This window comes from Pavona decussata, unplaced genomic scaffold (genome assembly GCF_977016875.1).
Source record: "Pavona decussata unplaced genomic scaffold, jaPavDecu1.1 SCAFFOLD_27, whole genome shotgun sequence".
Taxonomy (NCBI): domain Eukaryota; kingdom Metazoa; phylum Cnidaria; class Anthozoa; order Scleractinia; family Agariciidae; genus Pavona; species Pavona decussata.
In genome coordinates, this window is record NW_028145450.1 from 1,666,669 (window position 1) to 1,680,777 (window position 14,109).

The 14,109-nt window shown below is 40.4% G+C and overlaps 1 protein-coding gene across 3 annotated transcripts in view; it reads left to right on the forward strand.

The window, feature by feature from the left end:
- LOC146485269 (germinal-center associated nuclear protein-like) overlaps window positions 1–13,041 on the forward strand; it is a 46,812-nt gene extending 33,771 nt beyond the window's left edge. For all 3 annotated transcript variants that reach the window (XM_085103639.1, XM_085103638.1, XM_085103640.1), the window contains exons 29-43: window positions 106–183; window positions 607–726; window positions 825–939; window positions 1,291–1,403; window positions 2,058–2,145; window positions 3,473–3,546; window positions 4,963–5,092; window positions 6,023–6,124; window positions 7,404–7,482; window positions 8,396–8,671; window positions 8,761–8,849; window positions 9,841–10,033; window positions 11,365–11,473; window positions 11,944–12,050; window positions 12,765–13,041. In XM_085103639.1, the coding sequence (XP_084959765.1) occupies window positions 106–183; window positions 607–726; window positions 825–939; window positions 1,291–1,403; window positions 2,058–2,145; window positions 3,473–3,546; window positions 4,963–5,092; window positions 6,023–6,124; window positions 7,404–7,482; window positions 8,396–8,671; window positions 8,761–8,849; window positions 9,841–10,033; window positions 11,365–11,473; window positions 11,944–12,050; window positions 12,765–12,816 (1,725 nt within the window). In that variant the 3' untranslated portion in view covers window positions 12,817–13,041. The remainder of the gene's footprint in view (window positions 1–105; window positions 184–606; window positions 727–824; window positions 940–1,290; window positions 1,404–2,057; window positions 2,146–3,472; window positions 3,547–4,962; window positions 5,093–6,022; window positions 6,125–7,403; window positions 7,483–8,395; window positions 8,672–8,760; window positions 8,850–9,840; window positions 10,034–11,364; window positions 11,474–11,943; window positions 12,051–12,764) is intronic.
- The last annotated feature ends 1,068 nt before the right edge of the window (window positions 13,042–14,109 follow it).

Consider the following 14,109-nt stretch of genomic DNA (forward strand, 5'->3'; position numbering starts at 1 on the left):
TTCAATCACCTCGTGACACGTTTGCACGTGATAACTCAATCGCTGATGGTATCACCCGCTTTTTCTAATTGCTATTACTATTTTTTTTCCTTTCTTTCTTTTTAGATCGATCTGTTGTCACTCTACAGAGCAGAGATAGGAAGCTTTCCAATGCAAAGCAGAATTCTTAAAATATGCACTAAGGTTAGAAGTTTGCAAAGGCACAAAGTTTGAACCTTTGAAACGCGATGTCTACGTTCTGACATACGCACACACGGAGATTCTCCGTATTAGTTTGAATATAGCTTCTTATCAAAAGCCATCTTCGGCAATTTGGACATATGAATTTGTATTATAGTTGACGGAACTGTTTGCGATACAACATGTGGTGAACGTTTGCTTGGATACGTCTGTTTCACGGAAGTATACGTTTTCAAGTTAGTCGCATACGTTCATGGCGATATTTATCCAATCACAAAAATCGTTCCGAAATAAGACGGGCTGTGTTGTGTTTTGTTGTTGTTGTTGTTGTTTTTGTTTGTTTGTCTTAAGACGAAGATGGCTGACTAAAATAGATTGTGTGAAGCTCACCATATTGATCTGTCGTCTGTTGTTCGTATATTTTAGGCTTGTTATGGCGTGTTGACAAACTCAGAAGCGAGAGAGGTTTTGGACAGCCGGCAGTTTCTCGGTGCGTGTGCGGCCATTTTTGTCGTGGACTTGCAAGAACTTCAGCTTAATCAGCGAGTAAGGGTGCCAAAAGTGAAATTTCAGTTCTTATAAATGACTGAGTCAAAGTAGAGTCACCGTTCCCTAAAATACTGGATTTCTTCTGCCCTGTTTAGGCCGCAAGGGAGGCCCATATTCGACTGAGACGCGTATTGGAAAGCAAACCTCCAGAACCAAGACTCCCAGTGACTGTGTTTGCCATTGACAACGACAAAAGCACTTTACCTCCAAGTGAGTTAATTTATACCATGTAAGCGCACCCACAAATACGTTCATTTTCAGTGTAGAAATAGAAAAACTACGCTGGCCAGACATTTCCGACCCACAGGACTCTGCTTGTACAAACGATGTGTGATGTGACCGCGCGGAGATACGAAATTTCTCTTCGAGTATTATGTAATGTTCTGTTTATTATAAAAACACCAATGAAATACCAAATCATCGCAAAAAAGCGCGGTTTATTATGTAACCGTAGCAACGGTGATCTTTTCACGTGTGAAGATATCATGTTTTCGCGCGAAAGCTCACCTGGTATTTCATTGGTGTTTATATAACAAGACTGTATCCATTTTTTTTTTTCAGCACGTATTCTCTCCATTCTTGGTATCCAGCAACTGAGGATTGATGGTCTCCTGTCCGAATGCAAACTTTTCGGTGTCAGCTCAAATGTTCATCCAGATGATCTCTCACAAACGGTTTGTCCTTAATTTAACATTACACATTTATTATGAATAAAAAATAAATAAACATTTCTTCTTCGCGTAAGCTAATGTTTCTTCCTCAACAAATGGTATGTCTGTGTGCAACGGAACTCGGAGAATAACTCTTTAATCCCCGATATCAAATATCAAATTCTCCTTTCTTGCCCCCATACATTTCTTTTTATAACATTAGAGAGAAGGTGTTAAAATATCAAGGTAATTCATGTTGGATGATCATATCTTTTATTCTCTTAACCTTTCTGATAGATTAGGCTTTGATATTACAAGGAGAAATTTGTTGAAGATCACTGTTGAGTGATAACTTGTGGTATCCGAATTTTTCCTTTTCAGAGACAAGCGTTTACGTGGTTAAAATGTTCATCTTGCAGCTGTTTACAAGTTTAATTCGTTTGTTTCATTCCGTGATCTTTTTTTTTTTCTTCCCAAGACGAATAGACGAATTTTATCTCTCGCTGTTTGACCAAACACCTGTGAAATGAGTTCACCATCGGTTGATTTTGTACAGCGATAGTTATGCCGGGATAAAACTGAAATTTGTCTCTGGCGACGTGAAATATTACCTTTGAAGGAACTTCGCTCGCCTCTATGTAAACAGAGCTTAATTTATATCGCTATGTTTGTTTGCAGTTGAACTCAGCGGTCACATGGCTGGGACGTCACATGCTTTTTTCAAGTCTGCCAAAGACGGACAGCTTGGTAAATTTTATCGAGGATGGTAAGTTGTATGGATTTATATGAAGTAGCAGGCGCGACTGAGGCGCGATTGAATGGCATGGGTGTGCAGGAAGCCTGGTATGGGGCGAGCAAGTGAAAAGTTGCTTCTTATTAGGCTTGATTAGTGTTAATAATGATAATAGTTTATTAAAACATCATTGGCATCCAATAGGATGAATTGCGAATAATTTATAAATTTGGTAGAGCCGCTGCTCGGGAAAATGAGCCCACGCTTACCCCGGACCGGAGGGAGTGGCAGAAAACGAGCCTTCGGTCTTATCCACCTCCCATGATCTTTTTGCGATGTAAAAGGAGAGTTCAAATACCCAGAAGAGGGAGGATGTGTTTAGGGGTAACGAGGGGTGCTTACCATTTGCTTGGAAAACCCGGAAATTCCAGTTGGAAAATCAAATGGTACGCATCATTCCATTTGGATTACTTCTGAAATTATGGGCTTCTGGTCAAAGTGATGCATTTTTATTACTCCTTTTGGAATTTACAGCTGATGTTCATACATTTTGCATGTTATCCATCTTCTGTTAAGACAAGCTAAATCATTTCGTATTTATGCCGAAAATTTCCATGTGTAAATGGTAAGCACCCCCGATCTCCCTGCTGGCAGGGCAACTGAGGTTTGTAGAAAGAATTTGAACTTGTCAGAAGGTGAAATGAACTTACGAAAATGTGCAATAAAAGTTAGTCGATGATGGTTAAGAGGGGATAACATTCGTGGCATTTACTCGAGGGATCTGTTTGACGTTTTCCTTGTGAAGTGGGTATAGTCTCCTTCAAATATAAGTAATATAGACATCAGTGTCCCAAGCGGTATGGTTTGGAAGCCGCTTTCGTCTGAAATGCAGGGTTCATTGTAGAGATTTTTGCCGTTTTGTCTTTGATAAACGCTACTCCTCTAAAATAAGAGTAAAACTGATTTTGCCATTTTGATCTGAGGAAGGATAAACATTTGATGGCTCACTTTATTCAAGTGGCAATGTATTTAGCGCAGAGCATTAACTGGGGATACTCTCCAGATCAAATTAGAATTTGGAAATGTTGGTCTTTGGGGAAAGGGGAAAACCGGAGCACCCGGAGAAAAAATCTCTCGATGCAAGAACAAGAACCAACAATTACCCGGGTTCGAATCCCGGACTCTACTTCATATGCGGGACACATTGGTGGGAGGCGAGTGCTCTCACCACTGCGCCAAGGATAATACATTTTATTCTTGTACAGGATATGAGTTTCACGTACGGGGCCTCTCTTTTCAGCTCATTCCCCCCTCCTCTCTCCCAGTAACCTCTTATTTTTTGTTGTGTTCTATTCTTAAGGTGTTCAAAGAGAGTTCACAGTACCTGTAGCTGAGGATCTGTTCATAAGAAAACAAGCCAAACTTGAACAACAGGTATTCAAGCAAAACAGCACTGCACCCGGGGAGACCCAGGGGCAGCTAGTCGGGAAGTTTCCCTCGCAGCCTTGACTCGTCACGCAACGCTCCTCCACACAAGGAGGAGCGTTGCGTGACGAGACAAAGAACGGCTGCGAGGGAGACTACTAGTCGGGGCGAGGCGAAAATTTCATGGGCGAAGTCGGGACTAACTGCCTCTGGGTTAAAGAGGATGTTATTTGGAAACCTGGCCAAATGACTCGTGTCTTGGGTGTTCTGCCACTGCTATATATAAACACAGGGAATCCAGACAAGCTTGAAGTTTCAATGTGAACAGCTTTAGTGGAGCTTGAAGTTTTAGTGGAAAATTTTTAAGGAAAAAGAAGAAGTCGTTCTCTTTAATGTTACCGCCATAAGTATTATGGAAAACATTAAAAAAAGAGCGTGCGATTTTCTCGTGCTGACGCGTTTTCTTCTCGCTCGACTACTTTATAATACCTGAACCGAAAGAAAGAGCAATCAAACTCTAAATTGTGATTTAACTTTCACAAAATGACCATGGGGCAGATTCGCTAAGCACTTTAACTTGAGCTGTATCCTAAGTATTGACAATGATGTATTATTCAGTAATGACACAGGCAAACTCGGAAAAAGGAAATCCGAGTGCTCCTATCAGGAGTTGAACCTAAGACCTTCCGATTACTAGTTCAGATGCTCTACCACTGAGCTACAAGAGACTCGCGGGAGCTAAGGCCATTAACCTAGGTTCATGGGACAAACATAAGTATTGATTCTCGGCAATAGGCTACTGTTAGTGTAACAATAGTTTATTGTTAGTTTTAACAGTAGCCTATTGTTATATACCTAGACTTCCACTCAACAAAACGAGCACTGTGATTGGTTGATTCTTGGTCACGTGCCCCTGATCAAATACAAATGTATCCCGACCGGGATATAATTCCTCAGTTGTTGCCCTCTCAGTTGTTTGTTTGTTTTGCTGTGATTGTTGAAGGGAAAGTCTAAATATACAACAAAGCACTGAATGTATGCTTCCTCCGGAAACAGTTAGTTTTGTTTTTCCGAGAGTCAGTCTCAGGAAACATCAGGACTCAAGGGAAAACAAAACAAACTGTTTCCCTCGGGGCCTTACATAAAGAGTATATTGTTACATTGACAATAGGCTATTGTTAAGAAACAATACCACGATACATATTAACTTAGGTGTGCTTCGCGAATCTTGCCCCAGCTCCAAGTCTGCTTGATAGCTCAATTGGTGGAGCACTGCGTCATTTTTGCTGGGGTCAAGGGTTGAATCCCATTCAAAACAGTAACTATGTAAGACTTTTCATCTGTTCATCTATTAAGTTAACAACTTTATCATTTACTCATAGCTTCTGGCTTAAACGCAAGCTAAGAGCATTCTCGATTTTTCAGTGTCCAGAGGCTATCATCGAGCTGTTCAACAGTGTTTTGGATCATCTTGGGGCAGTTGTATCATCACACAGTTTACAGCGTCTCTCGTGGCCCATCAGTGAATTGACTGATAAAGAGACATTAGACCAAGGTATAGGATAGAAAAGGATAAGGATAGGGTAACTTAATTTATACACGGCACTTCCCCCGGCTTATTAATCATTATCAACTATTTATCTTACCTTCTACCTTACTACAAGAAAAAAAATTAAAGCGACGAAGTGCAGCTTTTCTTGGAGGCCGTTTTTAAAATCTTACTTAAAATTTACGTAAAGCTTTGTCGACTCAATTTGTATGTACATTCAGAGCGTTTGGACGATAGAAACTGTAATTGCCTTGAAAAAGTGCATGCCCATATGAAGCGACTTTCAACCGTTTAAATTATTTGTTCGTTGTTTGTTTTTGCCTTTTTGTTTGTTGTTACGAGCGTTGAAATTCTCTAAACCGGGTGCACCGTCCATTTATCTTGAACAATATCCTCTTCTATTTTGTTAAAAATAAATTTCACTTTCTCGGTTGAGTGTATAGCTGAAATGTTAAAGCCGGTGTGATTATTCAAATGAAAGCTACTGAACAGTTCTTTCCTGTGCTGTTCTGTGATGGTTCTACTTACTGAGTTTTGGACTGAAATCCTAAAGTGTGACCATTCAAATGAAAGCTACTGGGCAGTACTTTCCTGTAATGCTGTTTATTATGCTGTACAAGGTGGTCTAACTTCTGAGTTTGTGCTTGGAATTCTGAATGTGACGTAAAGTTCTTCAACGGCACTTAAGCGCGTTACTTGTTTTTTTCTCTTGATATTTTGTGAAAGGGTATTGGAAATTCTGTGTTTGTTTGTTTGTTTGTTTGTTTGATTGTTTAATGTATCACGGTGTTGTTGTTGTATTTTACTGGTTTTGAATTTCAGCGCTCTTGGTACAGAAAAGCTTTAGACCAGGTTGCACGTTATGTAATTACCAAATCTTGCTTGTCATAACCCTTATGATACCCAGGTGTAATTACATTAACTCCATTTGTTTAGGGGCACCACATGTGACGTGGAATAGCGAAGAAAATCTACAGAGACTGCGCAGTTGTATAACAGCATTGAAGCTGCCTCCTCCGCCACCAGCTGCTGAGGATGGTGAGATCAGAATCTTATTTCTCCTTACTTTCGTTTCCTTTGTTAAGAATGAATTCATTTGGTGGATTTGTTTGGAGAATCTGTTTGAATATCGAAGGAATTCTCTTTTTGAATCATTGCCACGCCTTACAGTCAAACCAAGTGAAGCGTACCCCTCAAGATTGCAATAATGAATTGATTATTCGGACATTGAACTTGCTAGGCGTTCCAAGAATACGGCTAATGGGTTCAAAATCCAAAAAATCAATTCATTAGCTACTAGCTGCGACTAGCGGGATCGATATTCAAATAATCAATTCATCAATGTAATCTTGAGGGGTACGCTTCACTTGGTTTGACGGTAAATGACGCTGAAAAAAAATTTGAAATGAAATGCAAAAGAGTTCCAAGAGTAGATTATGCAGCAAATTTAACCAAACCAAAAATGTTCAACAAGATTCATAAAGATCTGCTTCAAACTCGACCAAATATCAAACGTTCAAAGAATGTGAGGTGGGTGGACAGTGTGTGCCTGCAGAGCAGATCTGTACGAAACTTTGCCCTTTCGTTAAATTCTTAAAAGGCGAAATAATCGACATTTTAGTGGAATCTGTTTCACGTATAATTCATTTCATGGTTTGCATGTGACGTCATGGCAGCCATGTTGGTGTACAGGAGCAATAAGATTTTTCTCCTCTGGGAGTTAACTGCCATTTCTATGGAAACTATGTCAACGAACTTTCTTTTTTTTTTTCTTTTTTTTTTTGTACACCAACATGGCGGCAATGCAAACCACCTATACCGTAAAATTTTGAACACAAGCGCCCGACATTTCAGATACTAAAAGCCTTTCTTTTGATAAGTCCCCACCCGCCACACCAGCTCGCCTCCGAAATAAAGCTCATGGACTGTTGACTATTAAGGTAAGCTGTGTAAAGCTGTTACACAAGTGCTTCAAGCAGTTTGTAATGTCAAACCGATCGGTTTTGAGGCGCAGAATGCTCTCCAATGGCATGCTCCTACTACAACGGGAATCGGAACTTGCACCGCCAAACTCTTTGGGACGTCACGCAACGCTCGCCACGGCATAAATAACGGCCGCGTAGGAGACCGCGTGACCTGTCTTATTTCGTTTTCCCGGAGCAAAGTGTCCCCCCTCCCCACCCCTACCGACAAAAAGGCATCGTTGTTGTGAAAAGAAGCTACTGTTTTGACCTGTGCATTGAATGCTGGATCAAATGTCTGTCATTGTAACGCGAAATTAGAATCTGATTCGCTATTGTTTTCTTTACTTGTCAAGGTACCTGGGAGACCGAAAGTGAATTATGTCTGGAATACGCTCGATGTTTGTCGCCCAACTCTGCAGGTTTACTAAACAGGTAAAGTACTCGAAGTTGTTTACCCTAAAACTTGGGGATTTGATTTAATGGACACAAGCTGGGCAATAACAATTAAAGCTGCAGTGTCAGCGGTTTTTAGGGTGCCTTTGATGGCGAAAACATATTTCAACAACACTTTATTAAAACAGACAGTTACAAGCTGGTTATATACCTACCCGCAAGTATCTAAAGCTAGTCGAGGCGGGTAGGTATGTCTATACTAAACTAAATACAAATAAATTTGGTGTTTACAAATTGACAGCCACAACTATCCATGGAAATGTTAAAATAATTGTTCACTGTTGTTAACAATTACCCGAGTATACATAAGCTTTAGCTGCGAGTAGCTTGGATGGAAGCGTTCTGCGCAAGTTCAGTTGTCTCTGAACAAAATTGCTACGCTGGGTTATACGGAAAGTTTCTCTAGTGTAACAAGTCCACCAACCTGGATTTTCGCTGTTTCTATGCTGCCGTGATCGTTGGCAGAAAAATAATTTGATTCTAGTATTGGTAGCGATTGCAGCAACGGAAAATGCGAGACATATTACATGGTACGTTAATTCTGGTACGTATGTTTACCAGTAACGTGAATTTATATTTTTGTAAGTGGCGTTTTCGTCTTGGGTACTTTAAGTCCCTGTTTACTTGTCTAATACAATCTTTACATTTACTTCTCCTCCCCAGGCGGTTTCTTTCGCGCTCGAGCGGAGACAAATAAGGGACTGGAGAGATTGAAATAACCGGACGAGGAGCGCGGGGGACCATGGGAAGGTCGTCCCCCACGCTCCCTTTTGCCTTCCCATTTCCTCTCTTTTTTCATGATGCAACCTCGGCGGAGGAGAGAGCCACCTTTTTGTGTTCGAGTCGATCTCTCAGTACAGTGGTGGATTTAAGCTTTTTTAACTCTTTGTAGGGTGCAGTGGATTCTTGCTCGTGCAAAACGAGTCCTGAACGAGATCAACTTCCTCTCGACTAGCCCCATGCTCTCCGCTTCTAAGGTTCCCTGGCCACTTGTCGTTGACGCATGCGTTAACTTTCGGCTTACGTATCTGCACTCAGACGCAGGCCTAGCCGAACAATATGTATATTATTTAGAGGAAGAGCTTAGTGCATTTGTTCAGCCGTTGCTTTGGAGACAGTCGGCGAAGACTTCGAAAGAAGAAGCAGCAAGTGCTGACAATACGACAAGGTAATAACTTAATCTTCTTATCCCAGAGTCGATCAAACGGTGCCGTCATTTTCAATAATAATCACATGTAATTTGTAAACATTTTTAAGGCTTGAATCATCAAGACCAAGGAAAAACAGAGACACCAAGCTGCACGAGTCATTTCTAGACATGGAACAACAGCTGGATGAGATAAAAGGTATACAGATGGTTCCTGACAACATTTTATGTGCAAGTCTAGTAGAACAGATAGTACGCCAATATTGCGACTGCCCAGTAAACCTTTCTAGTTGAAATAGAAGAGAACGGGCTAAAGGAAGAAGCAATATTTTAGGTTCATTGCTTTAATGTTCGCACAAGCTAGTCGTTCACGTTTCCCGCTCAATACTTCTGTTTCCTTGGTATGAAGCGACATGTTGCCATTAGTTTTCCCTGGACGGGATGCTTGTCCATTTTCTATTCCCCACCCCTCCCCTCTCCAACTTTCCCCCCAACAGGATTTTGTTTGGTTTCCCTTTTGAAAGCCCGCCAGTACCTAGAGGACATACCTTCTTTGTAATAAGATTTTTCAATTTGTATAGCGCATAATTCCATGACGAGATGATCAAAGCTCTTTACAGTATGGGGACACTCTCCACATCGAATTGGAATACGGAAATGTTGGTTTTTGAGGAGAGGGGAAAACTGGAGTACCCGAACAAATACCTCTTGGAGCAAGGACGAGAACCAACAACAAACTCAACCCACATATGACGCCGAGTCCGGGAATCGAACCCGATCCACATGGTGGGAGGCGAGTGCTCTCACCACTGCGCCATCCCTACTCCCCATAAATAACATCCACTTAAACCATCTGTGAAAGCGTTTCCATCACCAAAACATCAACCAAAAGTCAGGAGCCCATCATGGGCTCCTGCCAAAGTTTATTGGTTTGGCCCATTTAGAGGTGGGGAAGTGGATCATAGGATCGTTCGTTTTCCCGTCCAGTCAACTGGAAAATCCCACATTCCGTTCTTTGTTTTGACGCCTCGCATTGCTTTCTCTGTCCTTTCTTCCCCACCCTCCCCACCCTCTTCTCTTTTTAAAAATACTAGCGTGCATATTTATATTTCTAATTTTCAATTGATTGATTCGATCGATCATTCAGTGAATCAAGATATCTTTCTCAGATCAAATTATTTTTGATGTAGGTACATCTCAAGTTAACACTTCACCATCACAACTGACGACATCACTGGTCACGCCGTCACTTACAGTCACGCCAACTTCAGTCACGCCATCTGTAGAAGTCAAGCCCTCCAGTACTTCCTCAGATCCTTCGGTACGAGTAACAAGTGCAAAGCTAAAAGCTGCAGTAGAAGAAGCCAAGATGGAGTCCAAACGGTGGGTTATGCTCTAGTCGTTTTCCTCTTCATTTGGGAATGCTCTTGCCTGAAAAATTGTTAGAAGCCGGCGGTTCTTCGAGCAGTTTTCAATAAACCCTTCTCCAAAATGGCGGCTGAAAATTCAAATAAGTTAAAATTAAAAACGTAAACCAGCACTAGAAAGAGCACTTTTACTTTAGTAACCCCGCAAAGTTTCAGTGTATCAGGTGTAATATCAGTTGAGAAAATGTAAGTTGTAAAATGAGAAATTTACAGACGTCTGTATGACTGGGGGTATGACGTATACCCCTAGTCATACAAACGTCTGTAAAATTGTCAAATACATTTTACATTTCCTAAGCTGATGTAACACCTAAAAAGCTGAAACTTTACAAGGTTACTAAAGTAAAGGTGCTCTTTCCAGTGCTGGTATCAGTTTTTCATTCAGTTCAATTTTAACTCATGCAAATCTGTTTCCGCGATTTTGGAGAAGGGTCTATTGAGTCTTTTACAACCAAATTAGAGCAAACAAAAAATTCAAGACAGTCACAGCAAACTCAAGAATCTCAATGAACCTAACTTGTATGACAGGCGTTCATTTAGCCAAGTGCGAGGCGAGAGGGAAAGAAAATGGACCAATCGAAAATGTAACCGGCGCTGATTGCGGGTAATCACTGGGGAATTAGTATAGACCTTTTTCATAAATGGCGGCCGATAAATTATTCTTTTGTTTTCATGAAAATTAGCCTTACTAGCCTCGTCAGCATGTTCAAAATTGAAAAGAATTTTTACTCTGAAATGAGGTTAGTAGGGCTAATTAACATATATTGAAAAGAATAATAAATCGGCCGCCATTTATGAAAAAGGTCTACAGATAGCATTTTCGTGTCGCATTTGCAAGTTGCAGCAGTAGGTGAGTTTGAGTCTCTCGCATACAAAAAATTTTACCATGCGGTGTCATCGCCGTAAAAAAAAGAAAAAAAAAATGTGCGGAGCGCATGTTTTTGCTGTCTACACGTAAATGATTTAAACTAATCAAAACTCTCCTTTTTTCGTGCCTTTTCCAATGTTGTTACTTTACATGTGGACGGAGAAATTCGATCGTAAACTGATACGTGTAGACCAGAACTTGATTTTGTGAGTGTGGACACTGGACTTAGCGCCCACGTCTTTTTTGCAAGCAAGGCAGCCTATAGAATGTTGAAAAGTCAGGAAAACTCCGAATAATTGTGAAGAATGGTCAATTGTTGCTCCAAAGTATCAAGCTAGCGGTCAGCTTTATACTTTCTTTTTAAACTTACCCTGTGTAATTTAATTCACCTCGTGTAATTTGATTTTTAATGCGTTCAGATTTGAAGAATTACTCAAGAATGTTCTTGGTGATGGTGATAGTCCTGTGGGGTTAGAGGCGCCGACATTGCGGAGAAAACGAAAAGCGCAGAGCCTGGGCGAAAGCAAGGTACAGAAGTCATGTGACTTGTACCCATTCTTATGTTCATTTGTGTGATTGAATTTAAAGCCGGGGACATTGTCGTGGAGATTTTGCTGTATTTTGTTCAAATTTACTCAAATATTTCACAAACAACCTTTCCTTTAGCATGAAATTGCCTTTAGAGCCCCGGAAGGAAAATCAAGCGTAAGTAATTTTCCAAGGAAGAACAAACTATAAACAGTTTACAGCGATTTCTTCAAAATACACAGGAAGAACTTGAAGAACTTTGGGAATTTTTTCAAGTTGCAATCCATTTCCATCCTAGCCATGTGTAGATTGATAAAATACGAGAGCCATCTTTTTAACATTGCTATAGTATTGATAGTTTTTTTTTTTCTGTCCTTTGCAAATATAGAATTTTAAAAGAACACCTTTAAAGCACCCTTATTCATTGCTTTTTTTGTTTAACTTAAGTGCTGTTTCTTTATCTGTTGTAGAAGTCACCGAAATTTCTTGAAGAACTGGACATCCCACATATTGATCTCTCTTTTAGTTCCCTGGAAGAAAGCTTGAGTTGCTTCAATGAAACGCTAAAATCTCAAAGGTAGGGAAGCTTTAATTTTTTTGATCGTAAAACTAAAACTAAGGTTATTGCGAACATTTACATCTGTGTCAGCAGTCAGTGCAATTGTTATTAGCCGAACCCGTATGTTTCCTTACCATTGAAAACGGCGGAAAACGTGTGATAAGTTACCGAATGCAGGAAAACATACAGTTGGCGATAAACAGGAGAAAGCGTGCAACGTAAACCGGTCGTAACCGGTTTAACAACAGCTTGAAAGCTTGCATGTAACTGCTAACTAACGCGGGAAAACTTGTACACGTACCCAAGCGCGGGCAAACATGTAACCTGGTGACAAGGCGAAGAACCAAGTGGCCAGTAACATGAGCGGGATAAATGTAACCGATAACAAAATATTTAACCGGTCGCATGCGCGGGAAGACATGTAATCTGTGACAAGGGCGGGAAGACACGTCACTGTTAACGAGTGGAAGACCGGTCCCAAGGGTGGAAAAACATGTGTCTGGTGACAGGAGCGGGAAAACGTGTAAAGCTGTCAAAAGCATGTTATACGGTCTGCTACCAGCATGATATATTTTATTTTGGGGGCTTAGTGCATGCACCTCACCACTTGTTGTCGTATATACAAGCCCCTATGGGTAATTTTTACTGGATTAATTCTTTACATTCGCAAATACCGGTATCGCATTTTTACGTGTTCTGATAGCTGGTATCGGTTTTTTGTTGTGCACACAGGCGTTCTGATATGCTCACAGAGAGAAGACTGAGGGAGTGTCTTGAATCTTGAGACAAGGTCGACTACAAAGACCTCGCGTTACACGATCATTTTGGATGAGCTCGTTTCAAGCTGAAGTCTTAGTTCCGGATATAAAGTGTTGACTGTAGCATCACTAGTGTCTGAAGTGAATAATTGTTCTAATGTTTGTAGTTTTCTGATGTATGCTTTGCCCATTTGTTATGGGTCTTACTGTAGATTATTTGAAGAATAAATGAAGACTTTTGTAAGTTTCAATGCGCGAGGGATAATAAGATGAACTGGAGAAGGGGGAAATGTCTTCTTCTTCTTCTTCTTCTTCTTCTTCTTCTTCTTCTTCTTCTTCTTCTTCTTCTTCTTCTTCTTCTTCTTCTTCTTCTTCTTCTTCTTCTTCTTCTTCTTCTTCTTCTTCTTCTTCTTCTTCTTCTTCTTCTTCTTCTTCTTCTTCTTCTTCTTCTTCTTCTTCTTCTTCTTCTTCTTCTTCTTCTTCTTCTTCTTCTTCTTCTTCTTCTCTTTCTTCATGCAGAGGTAGACATAAACTGAGTTTTGCGCTCTCTAGCAACAAACTACACTGCTATAATATAAAGATGCCAGTGCCTAGCCACCAGTCTGGTTGTTCGTGCAAAGCAAAATCAAATAAGATCTAGCAATATTTCAGATTTTTTTTGATAGAACAATTACTCCACTCGCGCTTGTTGGATATAAGATGATTACAGCCAATTCGGCGCTACGCGCCTCGTTGGCTATCTATCATCTCATGCCCAACGCGCGCTCGTGGAATAATTGTGAAATATTCACTTATGTAATTCATCTATTCATTATAAAAGGATTTGTCTTTGGTGTTCAGGGAAGAGTCAGGGAATTTTTTTGTTTAGTAAACTCATACATTCACAAGACAACTTATCATCTGTTCTCGAAGTAAAAACCTTATCTTTAACGTTCAGTGATCAGCATCAAATTTCTCCTTGTAATATTAATGCCTATTCAACCCCTGAGGTCAAGAGAATTAAGGTATGATCAAGGTGAATTTTCTTGATATTTTAATACCTTCTCTCCAGTACTTTTATAAGAAAAGTATGGGAACAAGCTAGGAGAATTTGTTCTTTGATATCAGGGGTTAAAGGGTAAATCAGTGTTTTACGTTTGACCGAGGTTAAGCCATACCACGCCCACTGTCTTGCCCAGTCGTCCTTTCTAACACTGTTGGCATTTTTTTTAGTATGAATCCTCCTCGCAGTTGTGGGGCGAATAATTTGCGCAGTCGAAACAATATAAGAGAAGGAAATGGGGCGAAAGAGCCGACCAGTTCTGTAATCTTTCGCTACC